Source organism: Babylonia areolata, chromosome 34 (genome assembly GCF_041734735.1).
Source record: "Babylonia areolata isolate BAREFJ2019XMU chromosome 34, ASM4173473v1, whole genome shotgun sequence".
In the NCBI taxonomy this organism is placed as follows: domain Eukaryota; kingdom Metazoa; phylum Mollusca; class Gastropoda; order Neogastropoda; family Buccinidae; genus Babylonia; species Babylonia areolata.
This window is the reverse complement of record NC_134909.1, coordinates 2,117,221-2,141,972: the sequence shown is the minus strand read 5'-3', so window position 1 is coordinate 2,141,972 and position 24,752 is coordinate 2,117,221. Positions and strand designations below refer to the sequence as shown.

Here is a 24,752-nt window from a genome sequence, read left to right as displayed (position 1 = left end):
ATCATAATCATTAGTTTTATCATTGCTGCTATTATCATCATTATTATCATCATCATCATCATCATCATCAATGCAGCATGCCTCAAATCATACCAGAGCAAAACTTACTCAAGGTTCAAGTAAAACTGAAAAAAAAAAAAAAAAAAAAAAAATTAAGCAGAACATTCCAGCAAAACGTAAAGAGTGGTAAAGTGGATGAATAATAAAGTTCAGTAAAAATGAAAACATCCCCCCATGTGAAATGACATGTATATGTGATATGAAAAGAACCACAACAAAAAACAAAGCAAAAAAACCCCCAAAACAACCCAACATCGATAGAAAAACATTAAAAAAACAACAACAACAACAACAAAAACAGCAACTGCAGGCAGGAAAAAAAAACCCACCTCTTCTTGTTGTTGTGTCAGAATAAGAAGTCAATGGGCCAAGTTTAGAGAATACAAAAAATATAAATATAACAGTAAATGCAGTTTGCATATAATTAGGCTTCTTTTTTATTTTTTTGTGCCCATCCCAGAGGTGCAATATTGTTTTAAACAAGATGACTGGAAAGAACTGAATTTTTCCTATTTTTATGCCAAATTTGGTGTCAACTGACAAAGTATTTTCAATGTACGGACACACAGACACACGGACACACACACACACAGACAACCGAACTCTGGGTTAAAACATAGACTTTGTTTACAAAAGTGAGTCAAAAACAACAAAAAAACTGCTGCAGGTAGGGAAAAAAAAAGAAGAAAAAAAAGAATGGCGCTCTCAGTGTAACGACGCGCTCTCCCTGAGGAGAGCAGCCCGAATTTCACACAGAGAAATCTGTTGTGAGAGAAAAGAATAATACAACTTTTATGAGCAGACACACTGATCTTGATGTCGCACTTTGTTCAAAAGCCGTGCTGGGTGTATTCTCTTGTGCACCTACAAAAAGGGGTCACAAATATATGTAGGAAAATGTCAACAATAAAGGAAATTTTCTATCTAAAATTACGTTTAAATAACATACTTACCGTGACCCAACTAGTGCAGACTCCGGCAGGGGTCTGACATTCCTGTCCTGTGCAAACTACTATCCGCCTATGCGGAGCAGACGAAACTACGGCCGATAACCTCCCAGAAGTAGGTAACCTCCCCTTTGTCCCGCTGGTTATCGCCCTCTTTTGACGGCAATATGCCATCACCAGCGCAGCAAGCAGGGAGAACAGGAAGCGGGGAGGACGGGAGGGTCTTAAATTTGGGTCACGGTAAGTATGTTATTTAAACGTAATTTTAGATAGAAAATTTCTTTAAAAAAGGTTTGAAAATGTGCTGAAAAAAATTAGAATTCTTTTTTCATTTAGTACGTGTGAGTTGTTGTTTTTTATTCTTTTTTTTTTTTTTTTTAAAGAAAAGAAAAAAAGAACTTTTACTGAAATACTTGTTTAAATGAAGAATTAATTAAATCTTTTTTTCATTCAGGACATACGAGTTCTTTATATTTCTATTAAAAAAAAAGAAGATAGAAAAGAACTTTTAAAATACTTGTTTAAATAAACAATTACTTTTCTGTTTTTCCGGTTTCTGTTACTCCAATTATGTTTCACCAACTTAGGATCATTGTTACTGTATGTCTGGGTGGCCACTGCAATGTTAAATCAGAATTGAAATGTCTGGGAAAAAAACCAAACAAACATCAACAGCCTTTCAAGAATATAAGAACCACATAAAAAAAAAAAGTAAAGAAGCTGAACACCAAAGCCTTACCACAACACACAAACACAATTCACAACCTGAACAACAACACCTTACCACAACACACAAACACAATTCACAACCTGAACAACAACGCCTTACCACAACACACAAACACAATTCACAACCTGAACAACAACACCTTACCACAACACACAAACACAACAATTCACAACCTGAACAACAACACCTTACCACAACACACAAACACAATTCACAACCTGAACAACAACGCCTTACCACAACACACAAACACAATTCACAACCTGAACAACAACGCCTTACCACAACACACAAACACAATTCACAACCTGAACAACACAGCCTTACCACAACACACAAACACAATTCACAACCTGAACAACAACGCCTTACCACAACACACAAACACAATTCACAACCTGAACAACAACGCCTTACCAAAACACACAAACACAATTCACAACCTGAACAACAACACCTTACCACAACACACAAACACAATTCACAACCTCAACAACACAGCCTTACCACAACACACAAACACAATTCACAACCTGAACAATAACACCTTACCACAACACACAAACACAATTCACAACCTCAACAACACCTTACCACAACACACAAACACAATTCACAACCTGAACAACACCACCTTACCACAACACACAAACACAATTCACAACCTCAACAACAACACCTTACCACAACACACAAACACAATTCACAACCTGAACAACACCACCTTACCACAACACACAAACACAATTCACAACCTCAACAACACCTTACCACAACACACAAACACAATTCACAACCTCAACAACACCTTACCACAACACACAAACACAATTCACAACCTGAACAACAACACCTTACCACAACACACAAACACAATTCACAACCTGAACAACAACACCTTACCACAACACACAAACACAATTCACAACCTCAACAACACCTTACCACAACACACAAACACAATTCACAACCTGAACAACAACACCTTACCACAACACACAAACACAATTCACAACCTCAACAACACCTTACCACAACACACAAACACAATTCACAACCTGAACAACAACACCTTACCACAACACACAAACACAATTCACAACCTCAACAACACCTTACCACAACACACAAACACAATTCACAACCTGAACAACAACACCTTACCACAACACACAAACACAATTCACAACCTCAACAACACCTTACCACAACACACAAACACAATTCACAACCTGAACAACAACACCTTACCAAAACATACACCGCCACAAGTCAAGAAGCCCAAGAAACACACAACTCCTCAACATCTACAGCAGATCTACTGTACCACAGCACACCATCCATTTCAACTAAAGAAAACATCTATAAACACACAAACACACACACAAAAGTTTCAGTTTCAGTTTCAGCAGCTCAAGGAGGCGTCACTGCGTTCAGACAAATCCATATACGCTACACCACATCTGCCAAGCAGATGCCTGACCAGCGACATAGCCCAACGCGCTTAGTCAGGCCTTGAGAAAAAAAAAAAAGGTGAATAAATAACAGATAAGCGTACATAAATAAATAAATAAATAATAATTATAATATGAAAAAAAAGAGGTAGTAATAATAATAACACACAAAAACAAACAACAACAATCAAACATCTAATTCCAGCCAAATGAATATCAAAGTGAGCATGCGTGCAAGAAAACTGCGGGCAGCTAAACGTTCTACAGCAATATTCCAACACCGCACACCATCCAATCGAAATAAAGAAAAAAAAATTATACTTTCAGTTTCTCAAAGGTGTCACTGAATTCTGAGAAATCCATATGTGCTGAACCACGTCTGCTAGGCAGACGCCTGACAGCAGTATTTCCCAACACACAAGTCAAGTCTTGACTGTATGTATATATACATCCGTGTACCTATCTGAGTTATAAATGGTTTCTCCAGTCAATGGGAAACCATTTACAGCTTAGTCTTTTGTGAAGGACAATGACTCTCAAACTAGGAGGCAAAATTGCACTGGCTCTTAGTGCTGCAGCCTTGTGGGGTGGTTGGCCTTTGGGAACCATCCCCAACGCCAACTGTCCTAAAACCCTCTTGGCCGAGAGAGTGGGGATGTAACTTGGGCAAGACACTCCCCACTATAATCAAATTCTAGCCCAGATAGTCAGGACAGCAGCTGCCTCCTCTGCTGTTCTGATGGTCATAGTTGGACACGACTGACTATCATATACCTATTTGAGTGGATTTCTTCCATAAATTTTGCCAGCAGACAACACTTCGGTTGCAATGTTGTTGTTTTCTATCAGTGTACCAAGTGTGTGCTGCACACAGGACCTCAGTTTATCGTCTCATCCAAACACTCAATTCCATTTTCCAGTCAAAACTTGGGAGAAAGGGCGAGAGGGGGATTCGAACCCAGACCATCACAGACACTGTCCTGGCAGAGAAGCAGCTTAACCATTCTGCCACCTTCCTCCTTGAAGAAAAAACAAAACAAAAATAAACAAACAAACAAACAAACAAAATTTCAGCCACAAGAGTCAGCCTGAAAAGAATTGTGGAAGGAATCAAACAAGGAGAAAAAAGGAAAAAGAAAGAAAATAACCACCACAACAAAAAAACTAGCCAAAGGTTGAACAGCATCACACCATTCCATCAAGGCACACCATCAAATCCAAACTAAAGAATCATTCCTGCCACATTCCCCAACAACCAACCACAACACCACCAGATCAAGCAAGCGTGCAGAAAAAATAACCACCACCAAAAACTGACGCCAGCCAAAAACTGTACCACATCACCACATTCTAACCACAGGGTACGGCAAAAAGATGGCAGAGTGTATAAACCTTCAAAATGGAGAAAGTCTACAAAATCAAACACTGCCGGTTGTAGGAATGACAGGTTTGAAAGGCTGACACTTCTGACCGGCGTGTGTTTTATTTTCCAACTTGTCACTGTCACCGGTCCCGTAATTTGTTACGGTTGTAGGGGCACATGCCAGAAAACGCTCACGCAACTGAACGTTGGAAACCACCACAACATCACAACATTCCAGCACAACTTCTACAAAGCCAGGACATCACTGGGACCTGAAGTTGTGTGAACAACATGTGCACAACACAGGGTCCAAAGCAAGGACAACAATCGGGCCACAAGTTGTGTGTACAACATAAGGACAACATTCACGCCACAAGTTGTGTGTACAACATAAGGACAACAATCACGCCACAAGTTGTGTGTACAACATGAGGACAACAATCGCACCACAAGTTGTGTGTACAACACACAGGCAACATTCGCGCCACAAGTTGTGTGTACAACATGAGGACAACAATCGGGCCACAAGTTGTGTGTACAACATACAGACAACATTCACGCCACAAGTTGTGTGTACAACATGAGGACAACAATCGCGCCACAAGTTGTGTGTACAACATACAGACAACATTCGCGCCACAAGTTGTGTGTACAACATGAGGACAACATTTGCGCCACAAGTTGTGTGTACAACATAAGGACAACATTCGGGCCACAAGTTGTGTGTACAACATAAGGACAACAATCGCACCACAAGTTGGGCGTACAACATACGGACAACATTCAGGCCCAAAGTAGGACAACACTGAAACCACAAGCTGTATCAGGGTGCGGACTCGGTCCAAAGGCTGCACAACATCACAACACTCCAGCAAAAACTTCTACAAAAGCCAGGACAAGACTGGAGCCGCAAGCTGTGAGTACAACACGTGTACAACAAGTGGGGTCACTGCACACCACTCTGCGTCGCTCCACCTTTGGACTGCTGGCCGTACTGAGGCTGCGGGGGCTGCAGGTGGGTCCCCTCTCGCTGGCTGGACGACGACCGATCCGCGCTGTACGATCGCTTTTTGCGACCAAACCTCTTCCAGAAAGAGGTCTTCTTCTTCTCTGAAAACACCAGGGGCTGGAGTGATGACTGTGTGTGCGTGTGTGTGTGGGTGTGTGTGGGTGTGTGTGTGTGTGTGTGTGTTTTTGTCTGTATGTGTGCGGTTGTCTCTATTCTGAGGTTGAATACGTAGGAAACAATACAGCAAAAAACAACAACTAAATTTCATCATTCAGTAATAAACCGAGAGGGGATGTGTAAGAAACGTGATCCCTGTGAACGACACACAAACTTTGAAGTGAGACGTTTCTGTCAGGCGGCCGTAGGGTCTATGTGGGGGGAAGATGAGACCAGCACGGACAGTTGTGTTCACCCACCTCCACCCCCTCCCCCAACCTCCCCAGCCCCCACCCTTCCCTTTCCCAGCACCTGCTGCCTCACCTGAAGGCCAGAAGGTCGCTCACGTGTGAAGACCCTGCACTGATGCCTAACTTCAGCAGATATCCCAGCAGAGATGCCAACCCCTGTCGAGCCTATGCAGGAACAATCAGGAAATTTGGTAGGAACATTTTGAATTTGGTAGGAGCACTCGGACTCCTAGCCAAATCGGCAAATGTACATTTTACCTACATGGTATACAAACACTTTGGCCTACCTGCAACATGGTGTAACTGCTACGAGTAAGCTGATTGGTCCACTCAATGCTGTTTCAATGTAAACACGCACGTGATTAGCTGAGCATCATCACATGAGACCAAGGTGAGTGCTGACTGCCCTGGCCTCATGATCGATAAGTCTAGAGCGTCTGGGTAATGTTCGGACAGGAAAGCATGTGACCATGCTGTGCAGTTGGAAATGAACTTGTCAGAACAATTCTGACGATGGCGTAACTTCGGAACAAACTGCGATAAGAGCATAATAAAACACAGCGAAATCATAACAGTTGGTATTTCTGCACCAGAACCATCACACCATTATCTGGGTCAAGGACAAGAACAAACAACTGGTACCTCTGTACAGGAACCATCACACCATTATCTGGGTCAAGGACAACAAACAACAGTTGACATCTCTGCACCAGAACCATCACACCATTATCTGGGTCAAGGACAACAAACAACAGTTGACATCTCTGTACCAGAACCATCACACCATTATCTGGGTCAAGGACAAGAACAACAAACAAACCCGCAACAATACACAACTCAGTCACTTGACCACAAATTCCATAACCATTATTTACCTGGCTTAGGAAGGAAAAAAAACCCAAAAAACAAACCACAGCAATACAAAACAAAAACCATCATGTTCTGGCCTGGATTTTCTTCTTTTTTTTTTCTTTTTTTTTTAACTGTAATGAACCTGAATAAGGGGAAAAAACAAAACCAAAACCTGACATGTGTTCAACTTGAATTAGGACAAAATAAAAACCAAAAATTTCTCATGTAGCCAAAAAGGTAGATGTGAAAAAGCAACAACAAAAAACATGACTTTTGCATGAAGAAAAAAAGACTGACACATAAAACCATCCTGTAGACCTGACACATAAAACCATACATAAAACCATCCATCCTGTAGACCTGACACATAAAACCATACATAAAACCATCCATCCTGTAGACCTGACACATAAAACCATACATAAAACCATCCATCCTGTAGACCTGACACATAAAACCATCCATCCTGTAGACCTGACACATAAAACCATCCTGTAGACCTGACACATAAAGCCATCCTGTAGACCTGACACATAAAACCATCCTGTAGACCTGACACATAAAACCATCCCGCAGACCTGACACATAAAACCACCCATCCTGTAGACCTGACACATAAAACCATCCTGTAGACCGGACACATAAAACCATCCATCCTGCAGACCTGACACATAAAACCACCCATCCTGCAGACCTGACACATAAAACCACCCATCCTGTAGACCTGACACATAAAACCATCCTGCAGACCTGACACATAAAACCATCCATCCTGCAGACCTGACACATAAAACCATCCTGCAGACCTGACACATAAAACCATCCATCCTGTAGACCTGACACATAAAACCATCCTGTAGACCTGACACATTAAACCATCCATCCTGTAGACCTGACACATTAAACCATCCTGTAGACCTGACACATAAAGCCATCCTGTAGACCTGACACATAAAACCACCCATCCTGCAGACCTGACACATAAAACCATCCATCCTGTAGACCTGACACATAAAACCATCCTGCAGACCTGACACATAAAACCATCCATCCTGTAGACCTGACACATAAAACCATCCTGTAGACCTGACACATAAAACCATCCATCCTGTAGACCTGACACATAAAACCACCCATCCTGCAGACCTGACACATAAAACCACCCATCCTGCAGACCTGACACATAAAACCACCCATCCTGCAGACCTGACACATAAAACCATCCATCCTGTAGACCTGACACATAAAACCATCCTGTAGACCTGACACATAAAACCATCCATCCTGTAGACCTGACACATAAAACCATCCATCCTGTAGACCTGACACATTAAACCATCCTGTAGACCTGACACATAAAACCATCCTGTAGACCTGACACATAAAACCATCCATCCTGTAGACCTGACACATAAAACCATCCTGTAGACCTGACACATAAAACCATCCATCCTGTAGACCTGACACATTAAACCATCCTGTAGACCTGACACATAAAACCATCCTGTAGACCTGACACATAAAACCATCCATCCTGTAGACCTGACACATAAAACCATCCATCCTGCAGACCTGACACATAAAACCACCCATCCTGTAGACCTGACACATAAAACCATCCATCCTGCAGACCTGACACATAAAACCATCCATCCTGTAGACCTGACACATAAAACCATCCATCCTGCAGACCTGACACATAAAACCATCCATCCTGCAGACCTGACACATAAAACCATCCTGTAGACCTGACACATAAAACCATCCATCCTGCAGACCTGACACATAAAACCATCCATCCTGTAGACCTGACACATAAAACCATCCTGTAGACCTGACACATAAAACCATCCTGTAGACCTGACACATTAAACCATCCATCCTGTAGACCTGACACATTAAACCATCCTGTAGACCTGACACATAAAGCCATCCTGTAGACCTGACACATAAAACCACCCATCCTGCAGACCTGACACATAAAACCATCCATCCTGTAGACCTGACACATAAAACCATCCTGCAGACCTGACACATAAAACCATCCATCCTGTAGACCTGACACATAAAACCATCCATCCTGTAGACCTGACACATAAAGCCATCCTGCAGACCTGACACATAAAACCATCCATCCTGTAGACCTGACACATAAAACCATCCATCCTGTAGACCTGACACATTAAACCATCCTGTAGACCTGACACATAAAACCATCCATCCTGTAGACCTGACACATTAAACCATCCTGTAGACCTGACACATAAAACCATCCTGTAGACCTGACACATAAAACCATCCATCCTGTAGACCTGACACATAAAACCATCCATCCTGCAGACCTGACACATAAAACCACCCATCCTGTAGACCTGACACATAAAACCATCCATCCTGCAGACCTGACACATAAAACCATCCATCCTGTAGACCTGACACATTAAACCACCCATCCTGCAGACCTGACACATAAAACCACCCATCCTGCAGACCTGACACATAAAACCATCCATCCTGCAGACCTGACACATAAAACCATCCTGTAGACCTGACACATAAAACCACCCATCCTGTAGACCTGACACATAAAACCATCCATCCTGCAGACCTGACACATAAAACCATCCATCCTGTAGACCTGACACATAAAACCATCCTGTAGACCTGACACATAAAACCATCCTGTAGACCTGACACATCAAACCATCCTGTAACTCACAAGGGAAAAAATGATGTATAACCAAAAATCATCATATATTTCACAGAAGAAAAAAAAAACGCTCAAAAAACAAAAACAACAAAAACTGAAAATATGTACTATGCATGGAAAGGAAGATCTAAAACAACAACGACGACAACAAAGACCAAGAATAAACACTTTGCAGGGAAAGGATCAGATAAGAAACAACAACAAAAACAAAAACCAAAAACATTTTCTTTGCAGGCAAAGAATCAGATATGAAACAAATAAAAAAACGTAATGTACTTTAGTTTTCAAGAGAGGAAAAGATCTGAAACAAAACGAACATCATGTTCTTTGCATGGGAAAAAAAAAAAATATTCAAAGGAATAAAAAAAGATCTGGAACAAAAGAAAACCATCACATACTTCCTAAGAAAACAAGAAACCAACACAAAAAAACCCCCAAAAATCATGTACTTCTCAACGAGAAAAAAAAAAAGGGGGAAAAAAAACACAAACAAACCAACAACAAAATATAATGTACCAGTACTTCTTGACTCTCTCCAGACAACGGAATGCGCCAATAGCTTTTTCCCGAAAGCAGTCAACGCCCTGTCTCTCGAACAAATCCAGTATGATAACTAGAATTGTGCAATCAACAACCATCTACCTGAAGATCTAGTCATCAGCCCCATCCACATGTAATATGAGGCTTCTGTTGAAGAGTGTGTGTGTGTGTGTGTGTGTGTGTGTGTGTGTGTGTGTGTGTGTGTGTGTGTGTGTGTGTGCGTGCGTGCAGTGCATGCATATCTGAGTATGCACAAGTTTTTACATTGATATGCACTTGTATGTATCCTAATTTTTACTGTATCTGTGTTTGTGTGTGATTTTCGATTTCTGTTCGTACCTTGTTATGTACTATCCCCCCACAATATTCCTTGTGACCGCGGTACACTTGGTAATAGACATATTCTATTTTATTCTATTCTATAAAATGTATATGGTTTCGGACGACGGAATGGAATAGCATTTTCCAAAAATAAAATTCCATCACGCGCTGTGCACTTGATTTTGTGATTAGCCAAGCAGAGTGCTCTATTCTGGGTCACTCCACAACTGAACGGCATGATTGGCCAGCCAGTCATGCATGGCCTGTCTCGCACATGCGCTGACAAAGTCACTGACCGGTCGTCTGCTCATGTGCCAGCCTGCTGGCAAAGCGGAATCTTCTTAAAATGTTGTGGAGCGAACAAGGCAGCGACGGCAACTTTTTAGTGTTGCGGAAGTACTTGAAATGCTACAAAATGAAGGGTCAGACATTGAAGAGGTGGATGATGATGAAGAAGAAAGTGAATAAAGTGCAGAAAGCGAGCATGGGTATGGTGATTTGGGGTGAAAATTGGCATTATTTTCTACATAATGGCAAAACTGTAAAAATAAGATGAGAAATTTGATGTGTTTTTTTAAACATGTAATAGCCCAACACATAATAAACCAGTTCTGAAAGATTCATTTCCTTACTCTGTATTTTGTATTTTTTGTAATTTTTTTCCAAACCCGTACAAATGGACCGTCTGTGGGGAAAAGCAAGGGAGAAAACTTGTCGTCCCGAGTGAGTTAACAAGAGAAAACAAAAATCACGTCCTTTGCAGAAGACTGTACACAGACACAGAATACCCCCAGGCCCCCCACCCCACCCCTCCCCCACACCCCGAAGCACTGACCAGTTTCTGGTGTCACCCCTCGTGCCGCCTGTCTCTCTGGGGACGTCTGTGAAGACAGGGCGCTGTCTGGGGACTCTTCTGTGGGGGAACTCTCTATGGTCTGCACAAAACACATCATCGTCATCATCATCATCATCGTCATCATCATCATCGTCATCATCATCATCATCGTCATCATCATCATCATCATCATCACCATCATCATTATAATAATGACAATGATGTCAGGGAACTCTTCTATGGGGGAACTCTCTATGGTCTGCACAAAACACATCGTCGTCATCATCATCATCATCATCGTCATCATCATCATCGTCGTCATCATCATCATCATCATCATCATCACCACCATCATTATAATAATGACAATGATGTCAGGGAACTCTTCTGTGGGGGAACTCTCTATGTTCTGCACAAAACATCATCACCATCATCATCGTCATCATCACCATCATCATTATAATAATGACAATGATGTCAGGGGACTCTTCTGTGGGGGAACTCTCTATGGTCTGCACAAAACACATCGTCGTCATCATCATCATCATCATCATCATCACCACCATCAATGATGTCAGGGAACTCTTCTGTGGGGGAACTCTCTATGTTCTGCACAAAACACATCATCATCATCATCATCATCATCATCACCATCATCATCGTCATCATCACCATCATCATTATAATAATGACAATGATGTCAGGGGACTCTTCTGTGGGGGAACTCTCTATGTTCTGCACAAAACACATCATCATCATCGTCATCATCACCATCACCATCGTCATCATCATCATCATCATCATCACCATCACCATCGTCATCATCATCATCATCGTCATCATCATCATCATCATTATAATAATGACAATGATGTCAGGGAACTCTTCTATGGGGGGAACTCTCTATGGTCTGCACAAAACACATCGTCGTCATCACCATCATCATCACAACAAACAACAACAGTAATAATAATGATGATGATGACAACAGCAGTGCATTTACACAGCAATTTCAAACCTCTCAAAGTGCTTTAAAACAACATCTCAGTCGACGCTAAGCACACACAAACTCTTTGTCGTCTGCACAGAATAAAAAAACAATAAAAATTACAACAGTGCATTCCAACAGTGCTTTTGAACCTCTCAAAGTGCCTTACAACAACATCCGTTAGACGCAAAGTACCCACAAAATCTATATCGTCTGCACAGAATAATAATAACAATAATGATAATGATAATAGTGCATTTATACAGTACTTTCAAAGCTCTCACAGTGCTTCACAACATCAGTTAGACGCAAAGCACAGACAAAATCTATATAGTCTGCACAGAATTATAATAACAATAATAATGAAATGCTAATAATAGCAGTGCATTTATACAGTACTTTCAAACCTATCATAGTGCTTCACAATAACATCAGTTAGACGCAAAGCACACGCAAAATCTATATTGTCTGCACAGAATAACATAAACAATAATAACGAAGTGATAATAACAGTAGCGCACGTATACAGTACTTTCAAACCTGTAAAAGTGCTTTTACAATACCATCAGTTAGACACGAAGCACACACAAACTCTCTGTCATCTGCGTTTCATAATAATAATGATAATAACAATAATAATAATGTATTCATACAGCGCTTTCAAACCTCTAAAAGTGCTTTTACAATACCATCAGTTAGACATGAAGCACACACAAACTCTCTGTCATCTGCGTTTCAAAATAATAATAATAATAATGTATTTACACAGCTCTTTCAAACCTCTAAAAGCGCTTTGCAATAACATTAGTCAGACACAAAAGCATGCACAAACGCTATATCGTCTGCTCATAATAATAATAACAACAATAGCGCATTTATATGGTGCTTTCAAACCTCTCAACACACACACACTTTGTATCATCTGCACAGAATAAAAAAAAAAAAAACTGTAATAATAATAACACTATTGTAATAAGCGAGAAAAGGCCGACCCAATTCTGCTTTTTCTCCTCACAGCTTCCAAAAGCACCTTGTCTATAGCAATACACAAAAATCTTAGAAAGGTTTTCTTAAACCTTTTTTTCTTTTTGTTGTTGTTGCTCATAACGCTACAAAGAAATCTGAAAAGCAAGTCTGAAAAAAGTCGCAGAAACTAAATCTCCAGCTTTGCAGCACAAGCACTACAGAAAAGACAAAAAGCACCCCAAAAAACAGACTCCCAATCATGATAAAACTTACTTTAAATGAAAACTAGAAAGAAATGAGAAAATCACTAAAGTTTCAGTCAAATAAAATTTTCAAAAATAGTCGTAAAAACACATAGAACACAGTGTGTAAAACATATAAGTTGCAGCAAAAAAACCCAACAAAAGACAAAAACAAAAACAACCAAAAAACAAAAACAACAACAACACAATTGACTGCTTTGACGATTACAAAAAATAAAATGAAAGAAAATCTTATGACAGATATATCTAAAAAACAAAAACTAATTAACAAAAACAGCCAACCAAATCTAGCAAAATTGTTCTTTACTTTCAGTCACAAAAGAAAAACATTACGTTAGTGGAGAGCATGAGTGTGTGTACACTGATTTGTGTGAAGCAAGCTGATGCGTATGAGAACCGCATTAACTGTGTGCACTGGCAAATGTATCGCCCATGTGTACGAGAACCACATTAACTGCGTGCACTGGCAAATTATCGCACGTATGTGTATGAGAAACACATTATCTGTGTGCACTGGCAAACGTATCATACATGTGTACGAGAACCACATTAGCTGCATGCACTGGCAAATTATCGCACATACGTGTATGAGAACCACATTAACTGTGTGCACTGGCAAATGTATCACACATGTGTATGAGAACCACATTAACTGCGTGCACTGGCAAATGTATCGCACATATGTGTAGGAGAACCGCATTAACTATGTGCACTGGCAAATGTATCACACATGTGTATGAGAACCACATTAACTGCGTGCACTGGCAAATGTATCACACAGATGTGTACGAGAACCGCATTAACTATGTGCACTGGCAAATGTATCACACAGATGTGTATGAGAACTGCATTAATTGCGTGCATTGGCAAATGTATCGCACATGTGTGTACAAGAACCACATTAACTGTGTGCACTGGCAAATGTATCTGCACATATGTGTATGAGAACCGCATTAACTGCGTGCACTGGCAAATGTATCACACATATGTGTACGAGAACCACATTAACTGCATGCACTGGCAAATTTATCTGCACATGTGTGCGACAGACACATCACATATTCTGTATGCTTGCCTGAAATGCATGTGGGAGCAAGCCTGCTGTGTGCATAAGCATGCACATTCCTGTGTAGAATAAAACAAAACTGTACACATGCTGTATGTATAAGCACCAAAGCAAAAATATGAGAGAAAAAAAAACCCAGAAAAACTTACGTTGTTACCAGAAAGAAATGTATACACAAGTCAACCTTAGCTCTACTTTCAGAAACAGTGTGTGTAATATTCCACAGAAAGCAAGTAAACATACTTTGAGATATAAGAAGAAAAAAAGAGCAACTTACAACATAAATTTGTTTTTCTTGGTTCCATGTATATATCATTATGGTTTTTCATATCCAAACATGTTTTGTTTCCCCATAACACTGAATTCAAGGCATTTTCAGTATTGTAAAGCTCTTGTCATACTTACTCCTTGGTAACTCATATCATTTTTACTTTATCAATAAAGTTGCATCAAAATTGATTTCCACTTAATTTCCGCTTAATCATAAAATCATTTCAACTTCATTTCCACCAAATTAATTTGTATCTACATGAAAGGGTCTGGAGAATATGTAGGTGACTCTATAACATGTTAGAAAAGGCATCATATTTATGAATTTTATTTAATCTATCTTTTTCTTGTGTGGGGTGGGTGGTCGGGGGCGGTATCTAAAGTGGTTTTGCACAGTAAACTTCATTATAGTTTTTCCCCCGACTAAATGTAAGACACATATCAAATATGTTTTGTTCATTACCGACCAAGTATTGTTCTAATGTCAAGTGCATATGTTTTAGTAACCTGACAATTAAGCATATGATTTTTTACTGTAGCTGGATGAAGCCTTGTGTACAAAAAAGTGTGTCTTCACAAGTGACTGAGAACATTGATATTTTTTACTTTTTGCATTCATTATCAGTTGTTTCGCTTGTCAGTTTAACAACTTCTCTTTTACGAAGTCAAGTAATTTCCTGTAATTGTATTTAGATATATTTTTTTCAAATTTCACCCACATTTTTACCCTCATTTGCCCAGTTTCCCCCAACCCTCCATTCATTCACATCTCCCACCCCTTCTAACTGATAATACTCAAATGTATTCATAAATACTTTAACAAAATGTCTTCAATCACCGATATGTGTGATGGGACATTAAACAAAATTCCTCCTCCTCCTCCTTGTTCAACGCCGTGAGTAAAAGCAATACCCAATAACATGGACATTAAACAAGATTCCTCCTCCTCCTTGTTCAACGCCGTGAGTAAAAGCAATACCCAGTATCATGCACTGAGAGAATCGCAAGGTCTTTTAGTTTGTTTTTTGTTTTTGGTGGGGTTTGTTCTTTTTTTAACACTTTTTTGTTGAAGCCGGCATCATGTTTCTACAGACTGGCAAGCTTCACCTTCTTAATGACGGCTCTGCAGTTAAACGTCTGGTGTCTTTGTATTTGTATTTCTTTTTATCACAACAGATTTCTCTGTGTGAAATTCAGGCTGCTCTCCCCAGGGACAGCGCATCGCTACACTACAGCGCCACCCATTTTTTGGTATTTTTTCCTGCATGCAATTTTATTTGTTTTTCCTATCGAAGTGGATTTTTCTACAGAATTTTGCCAGGAACAACCCTTTTGTTGCTGTGGGTTCTTTTACGTGCGCTAAGTGCATGCTGCACACGGGACCTCGGTTTATCGTCTCATCCGAATGACTAGCGTCCAGACCACCACTCAAGGCCTAGTGGAGGGGGAGAAAATATCGGCGGCTGAGCCGTGATTCGAACCAGCGCGCTCCGATTCTCTTGCTGCATAGGCGGACGCGTTACCTCTAGGCCATCACTCCCCATAAAGCCTTATGTACACTTTAACGTATTCAAATGTTGGATGTCTCTGATGTATTCATATTGAATTACTGTGATTTCTGTACCATATTGTTCTTGTGATATATATAGCAAACGAATTTCTCTTATTGGAGATAACAGAGTATTATGTTTGTAACATATACCATATTTCTCTTATTGGAGAAAATACAGTTTTCTCTTTGTAACATGTAACATATATTTATTACTTTCTCTTATCTGAGATAAGACAGTAGTCTATTTGCAACATACATCATGTGCAATTCTTTCATTGGTGATTTATAAAAATTAAGTATTCTGTATTCCTTTGAACTCTGTAATTAATTTCAAAACTGACTGTAAATAGTATTGTGGACCTGCTTTCCTGAAAAAATAACTAACTGAACTACCATGATGTTTCTGACAAACATGAACACACGCACACATGCATATAAAAATGTACAGACTTCAAACTGAAAAGGATAATCACCCACATACTAGATGACAGAACATACTGTCAAAAAAAAAGAAATACTGCCAAAGAAAGAAATGCTACCTAGTATTCTAACACAAAGCTTGAATGACAGCATTAAAGCATGCAATAAGAAGTTTAAGGGATAAAGAATCTTGTCAAAAGAAAGTAAATGATCTTTAAATTCAACTCAATACAAACAAAAGAAATGTTTTACAATAAAAATATACAATAAAATAAAACAAGCTGGAAAACAATCAGCTCCACAAGAAGACAAAGCATTCACATATGCTACAGAAAAGCTCAAAGAAAAAATTAAAATTGAAAAGTGTCTACCTTCCAAGTGACTACCCACAGCCATAAAAAAAAAATTCCAACTTTTCAAAACCAGCATGAAACTCTACACTTGTACAGTAAAATGACGGCAAATACAAAAAAGAAAAAGAAAGAAAAAAAAAAGAAAGTAAAATAAAAAAAAAACTAAGATTAAGACGTGAGGAGCAAAAATACTAATGCTACGACAAAAACAATGGAAATGATGAAAAAATTGTGATAAAAATTCCACGGACAAAAAAGGCTAAAAGATAAGCACTAAGTCAGTTCTAGCAGAGAGAGAAGCAATACCTTTATGATGGGAATCACTGGATCCTTTGCCGCCAAAGACAAACCATCATAAGCCGCAGGAAAGTCAAATCCACCTTTTTTTCCAAAACTCATCTCAGTGTTGGCTTCCACACTGTGTGTGTTATTTCTACACTCTGTGTGTGTGTGTGTTTGTGTGTGTGTGAGTGTGTGCGTGTGTGTGTGTGTGTGAGGGTGTGTGCGTGTGGGTGTGTGTGCGCGCAAAAGAGTGTGATTTATAATCCTAACAAATGTGTGCGAATCTAGCTGCGTGATCTTTTTATTTCAAGTGATGCTGGCTTTAAAAGTCTGTCTCTGGCATGCTCTATGCTCTGAACATCTGTCACTAGCATCCTCTGTGCTCTGAATAGATTCAAAGAATTTAACGAAACCTGAAACTTGTGTGTCAGCGTGCATGGAAGGACAGAAAAAAATTCAGCAAAAGTACGGTCGCGTTGGTGGATACAAACCCAGGACATACAGCTGACAGTGATCAGTCCCTCAATTTTTCTTCACATAATTTTAAAAAACAACAACACAGAATTAAAAACAAACAAATAAAATTAAAAAAAACCCCGCCCTCCCCACCACCTATGCCTATGCCCCCACCCAACCTGACCAGAACACAAACACAATTATGTATAATACACAATATCATATCAAATAAAAGACACACAAAACCAAAAAACTGCCAACAGGTGACCTACATTGACTGAGCACCAAAAAGATACAACATTGTAAGACAAAACATACATCTGGAAAAACAAAATATTTTCAAAGCTTTGTGGAAATGATATAGATGAGAGGAGCAGGACAGTAGAAAGTAAGACAGGAGATGACAGTAAGAAAGGAACAATGCCAGACAGGACAGTAAGAAAGGAACAATGCCAGACAGGAGATGACAGTAAGAAAGGAACAATGCCAGACAGGACAGTAAGAAAGGAACAACGCCAGACAGGACAGTAAGAAAGGAACAACGCCAGACAGGACAGTAAGAAAGGAACAACGCCAGACAGGAGACGACAGTAAGAAAGGAACAACGCCAGACAGGAGACGGCAGTAAGAAAGGAACAATGCCAGACAGGACAGTAAGAAAGGAACAATGCCAGACAGGAGACGACAGTAAGAAAGGAACAACGCCAGACAGGACAGTAAGAAAGGAACAACGCCAGACAGGAGACGACAGTAAGAAAGGAACAACGCCAGACAGGAGACGACAGTAAGAAAGGAACAATGCCAGACAGGAGACGACAGTAAGAAAGGAACAACGCCAGACAGGACAGTAAGAAAGGAACAATGCCAGACAGGAGACGACAGTAAGAAAGGAACAACGCCAGACAGGACAGTAAGAAAGGAACAATGCCAGACAGGACAGTAAGAAAGGAACAACGCCAGACAGGGCAGTAAGAAAGGAACAACGCCAGACAGGACAGTAAGAAAGGAACAACGCCAGACAGGACAGTAAGAAAGGAACAACGCCAGACAGGGCAGTAAGAAAGGAACAACGCCAGACAGGAGACGACAGTAAGAAAGGAACAACGCCAGACAGGACAGTAAGAAAGGAACAATGCCAGACAGGAGACGACAGTAAGAAAGGAACAACGCCAGACAGGACAGTAAGAAAGGAACAATGCCAGACAGGACAGTAAGAAAGGAACAACGCCAGACAGGACAGTAAGAAAGGAACAATGCCAGACAGGACAGTAAGAAAGGAACAATGCCAGACAGGACAGTAAGAAAGGAACAATGCCAGACAGGAGACGGCAGTAAGAAAGGAACAACGCCAGACAGGAGACGACAGTAAGAAAGGAACAACGCCAGACAGGACAGTAAGAAAGGAACAATGCCAGACAGGGCAGTAAGAAAGGAACAATGCCAGACAGGACAGTAAGAAAGGAACAACGCCAGACAGGACAGTAAGAAGGGAACAATGCCAGACAGGAGACGACAGTAAGAAAGGAACAACGCCAGACAGGACAGTAAGAAAGGAACAATGCCAGACAGGACAGTAAGAAAGGAACAATGCCAGACAGGAGACGACAGTAAGAAAGGAACAACGCCAGACAGGACAGTAAGAAAGGAACAATGCCAGACAGGGCAGTAAGAAAGGAACAACGCCAGACAGGAGACGACAGTAAGAAAGGAACAATGCCAGACAGGACAGTAAGAAAGGAACAATGCCAGACAGGACAGTAAGAAAGGAACAATGCCAGACAGGACAGTAAGAAAGGAACAATGCCAGACAGGAGACGACAGTAAGAAAGGAACAACGCCAGACAGGGCAGTAAGAAAGGAACAACGCCAGACAGGACAGTAAGAAAGGAACAATGCCAGACAGGGCAGTAAGAAAGGAACAATGTCAGACAGGAGACGACAGTAAGAAAGGAACAACGCCAGACAGGAGACGACAGTAAGAAAGGAACAACGCCAGACAGGACAGTAAGAAAGGAACAACGCCAGACAGGACAGTAAGAAAGGAACAACGCCAGACAGGAGACGACAGTAAGAAAGGAACAACGCCAGACAGGAGACGACAGTAAGAAAGGAACAACGCCAGACAGGGCAGTAAGAAAGGAACAACGCCAGACAGGAGACGACAGTAAGAAAGGAACAACGCCAGACAGGAGACGACAGTAAGAAAGGAACAACGCCAGACAGGACAGTAAGAAAGGAACAATGCCAGACAGGAGACGGCAGTAAGAAAGGAACAACGCCAGACAGAAAGAGAGCGATAGAAAGGATATTTCAAGCAAGGAATTTCCAGAACAGAGGGACACTGTTCATGCTCTGTGTGTGTGTGTGTGTGTGTGTGTGTGTGTGTGTGTGCATGAGTGAGTGTGTGTGTGTGTGTGTGTGTGTGTGTGCATGTGTGAGTGAGTGTGTGTGTGTGTGTGTGTGTGTGTGCACGCATGCACCAGTGAACGAGAGATGGGCAGAGAGACAGAGTGAGACAGTGAGGTATACAGAAAGAACGCCATACATGAGTGATAAGAAGGAAAAGATCGCAACCTCTATCCAACCCTTCCCCCACCCCACCCCACGCCCTCCTGAATTCCAAAGAAACGGATTGCAGACATGCACGCATTAAACACATAGGTACCTATAAGCAAGAACACACACACACACACACACACATACACACATACACTCATCTTTATATATATGCATGATCACATTCTTACACACACACACACACACACACACACACACATTCAACAAAAGTCATACAATGTAAAAAAACATTCAACTGAACACACACACACAGACTCCAGAGAAACTTGAATAGAAAAAAAGAAAAAGTCAATCTTGTATCTACTCTACCCATCTAGGCAGTCAACACCTGCGCAAACAACCACACACACACTGATCACTCCAAAATCTCCGTACACAGCTCGGTTTATTACATCAGGGGTGACCACTACAGAAACACCAGTGCAGCAAAGTCAACACACATGCAACAGTGACGCCCCTTGAAAGGGGGGGCTGGGGGGTAGGGGAGACAATTCATGCTCCGTTCAACACCACCACTTCCACATGGCAGCTATCAATAACAGGCCTTAGTCATGCTCCAACAGCACACACACACATGCCCACGTCGACACGTCAGACAACGGTAAGTCACTTCAAAAACGGCCCGTACCAAATATATCATGTTGATACCATTTCTAACACTAAAAACTGGATGTACAGACATTTACTAAAAGAAAAAAAATTTAACATACAATAATTAATTCAAGAAATTATTTTTTTTAAATTGATATATGTAATAACTACTTCAAAAATGCATATACTAATTTCACCATTTAAAAAAAAAACCCACTGTTTATATCAATTTCAACACCAAACAAACAAACAAACATAATCCCTGCTTATACCAATTTCAACATCATATAAGTAGCTTCTAATAATTTCAACACTATCCCTCCCCCCCCCCCCCCCCCCCTTTGCATATATACCAATTTCAACATTGAAAAGACTGGCTGTATCAATTTAAACACTTTAAAAAAAAAAAAAAAAAAAAAGGTTTATACTAGTTTCAAAAAACTTTTTATGCCAATCTCAACTAAAAAGAAAAAGAAAAGAAAAGAAAAGAGATTAAAAAAAAAGATTCACATATCGAGTTCAACTCTTTAGAATAAATTCAAAAAACAATTTCAATACAAGAAAATCTGCTGATACTCATTTCAATATTAAAAAAAAAACTGTTTATACCAATCTGAACTACACAGAGTACTTTAAAAAATATATAAAAAAATTAAATGGCCATACAGTTTTAATGGACTGTTTATGTCTCCTACCTCTATGATCACAGTCATACTCTGCCTCTCTCTCTCTCCCTCTCTCTCTCTCTCCTACCTCTATGATCACAGTCATACTCTGCCTCTCTCTCTCTCCCTCTCTCTCTCTCTCCTACCTCTATGATCACAGTCATACTCTGCCTCTCTCTCTCTCTCCTACCTCTATGATCACAGTCATACTCTGCCCCTCTCTCTCTCTCTCCTACCTCTATGATCACAGTCATACTCTGCCTCTCTCTCTCTCCCTCTCTCTCTCTCCTACCTCTGATCACAGTCATACTCTGCCTCTCTCTCTCCCTCTCTCTCTCTCTCTCTCTGTCTCTCTCTCTCTCTCTCTCTCTCTCTCTGTCTCTCTCTCTCTCTCTCTCCCTCTCTCTCTCTCTCTCTCTCTCTGTCTCTCTCTCTCTCTCTCTCCCTCTCCCCTACCTCTGATCACATTCATACTCCTGCTGAAGCATTTCACAACTCTGGATAAAATAACCTGACAAATTCGAACACACACAGACTTTCAAACAAAATTCTGGAAAGTCTATGACAGAAACAAAAAACAAACAAACGGCAAATAAACAAACAAAATCTTTGATCAATCTTAATAAATATACATACACATTTCTCCATAGATATATTTTTATATTCATAATGTATCTCTCTGTACAAATATGTTCCCTTTCATATAAAAACCTAGAAAAATCACACCATTCTAAGATATTCTTTCCAATGACCCCTATTTCCACAACATAAATAGACTGGTGAGGCTGAGGGGGGTGGGGGGAGGAGAGGAGGGAGGGGGGCAGGAGTATGACTGTGATCAGAGAGAGAGGGGGGGGAGGGAGAGAGGCAGGAGTGTGACTGTGATCAGAGAGGTAGGAGAGAGAGAGAGAGAGAGAGGGGGGCAGGAGTATGACTGTGATCACAGAGGTAGGAGAGAGAGAGAGGAGAGAGAGAGAGAGAGAGAGGCAGGAGTATGACTGTGATCACAGAGGTAGGAGAGAGAGAGAGAGAGAGAGAGAGAGAGAGAGAGAGAGGCAGGAGTATAACTGTGATCATAGAGGTAGGAGAGAGAGAGAGAGAGAGAGAGAGAGAGAGAGGCAGGAGTATGACTGTGATCATAGAGGTAGGAGAGAGAGAGAGAGAGGCAGGAGTATGACTGTGATCATAGAGGTAGGAGAGAGAGAGAGAGAGGCAGAGTATGACTGTGATCATAGAGGTAGGAGAGAGAGACAGAGAGGCAGAGTATGACTGTGATCATAGAGGTAGGAGAGAGAGAGAGAGAGGCAGGAGTATGACTGTGATCATTGAGGTAGGAGAGAGAGAGAGAGAGGCAGAGTATGACTGTGATCATTGAGGTAGGAGAGAGAGAGAGAGAGGCAGAGTATGACTGTGATCATAGAGGTAGGAGAGAGAGAGAGAGAGGCAGGAGTATGACTGTGATCATAGAGGTAGGAGAGAGAGAGAGAGAGGCAGGAGTATGACTGTGATCATAGAGGTAGGAGAGAGAGAGAGAGAGGCAGAGTATGACTGTGATCATAGAGGTAGGAGAGAGAGAGAGAGAGAGAGAGAGAGAGAGAGAGAGAGAGAGAGAGAGGGAGAGAGAGAGGCAGAGTATGACTGTGATCATAGAGGTAGCAGAGAGAGGGAGAGGGGGGCAGGAGTATGAATGTGATCATAGAGGTAGCAGAGAGAGGGAGAGGGGGGCAGGAGTATGAATGTGATCAGAGAGGTAGCAGAGAGAGGGAGAGGGGGGCAGGAGTATGAATGTGATCAGAGGTAGGGGAGAGAGAGAGAGAGAGAGAGAGAGAGAGGCAGAGTATGACTGTGATCAGAGGTAGGAGAGAGAGAGAGGGAGAGAGAGAGAGGCAGAGTATGACTGTGATCATAGAGGTAGGAGAGAGAGAGAGAGGCAGAGTATGACTGTGATCATAGAGGTAGGAGAGAGAGAGAGAGGGAGAGAGAGAGCGGCAGAGTATGACTGTGATCATAGAGGTAGGAGAGAGAGAGAGAGGGAGAGAGAGAGAGGCAGAGTATGACTGTGATCATAGAGGTAGGAGAGAGAGAGAGAGGGAGAGAGAGAGAGGCAGAGTATGACTGTGATTATAGAGGTAGGAGAGAGAGAGAGAGGGGCAGAGTATGACTGTGATCATAGAGGTAGGAGAGAGAGAGAGAGAGGCAGAGTATGACTGTGATCATAGAGGTAGGAGAGAGAGGGAGGGAGAGAGAGAGAGAGAGAGAGAGAGAGAAAGAGAGACAGAGAGAGGGAGAGAGAGAGGCAGAGTATGACTGTGATCAGAGAGGTAGGAGAGAGAGAGAGGGAGAGAGAGAGAGGCAGAGTATGACTGTGATCATAGAGGTAGGAGAGAGAGGGAGAAGTATGAATGTGATCAGAGAGGTAGGAGAGAGAGGGAGAAGTATGAATGTGATCAGAGAGGTAGGAGAGGGAGGAGTATGAATGTGATCACAGAGGTAGGAGAGAGAGGGAGGAGTATGAATGTGATCACAGAGGTAGGAGAGAGAGAGGGAGAAGTATAAATGTCATCACAGAGGTAGGAGAGAGAGAGGGAGGAGTATAAATGTGATCACAGAGGTAGGAGAGAGAGAGGGGGGAGTATGAATGTGATCACAGAGGTAGGAGAGAGAGAGGGGGGAGTATGAATGTGATCACAGAGGTAGGAGAGAGAGAGGGAGAAGTATGAATGTGATCATAGAGGTAGGAGAGAGAGGGAGGAGTATGAATGTGATCACAGAGGTAGGAGAGAGAGGGAGAAGTATGAATGTGATCACAGAGGTAAGAGAGAGAGAGGGAGAAGTATGAATGTGATTACAGAGGTAGGAGAGAGAGGGAGGAGTATGAATGTGATCACAGAGGTAGGAGAGAGAGGGAGAAGTATGAATGTGATCACAGAGGTAGGAGAGAGAGAGGGAGGAGTATGAATGTGATCACAGAGGTAGGAGAGAGAGGGAGAAGTATGAATGTGATCACAGAGGTAGGAGAGAGAGGGAGGAGTATGAATGTGATCACAGAGGTAGGAGACAGAGAGGGAGGAGTAT

At 41.3% G+C, this 24,752-nt stretch overlaps 1 protein-coding gene across 4 annotated transcripts in view; it reads right to left on the bottom strand.

Annotated features, from left to right (window-relative positions):
* LOC143277304 (uncharacterized) overlaps window positions 1-24,752 on the bottom strand; it is a 153,194-nt gene that overhangs the window by 16,856 nt on the left and 111,586 nt on the right. For 3 of the 4 annotated variants that reach the window (XR_013053722.1, XM_076582080.1, XM_076582081.1), the window contains exons 15-16: window positions 11,229-11,328; window positions 5,530-5,664 (exon numbers count right to left, since the gene is read on the bottom strand). Coding sequence is in view for 3 of the 4 variants with exons in the window: in XM_076582080.1 (XP_076438195.1) it covers window positions 5,530-5,664; window positions 11,229-11,328 (235 nt within the window). In the remaining variant the exon portion in view is untranslated. The remainder of the gene's footprint in view (window positions 1-5,529; window positions 5,665-11,228; window positions 11,329-24,752) is intronic. The other variant, XM_076582082.1, reaches the window with a different exon arrangement.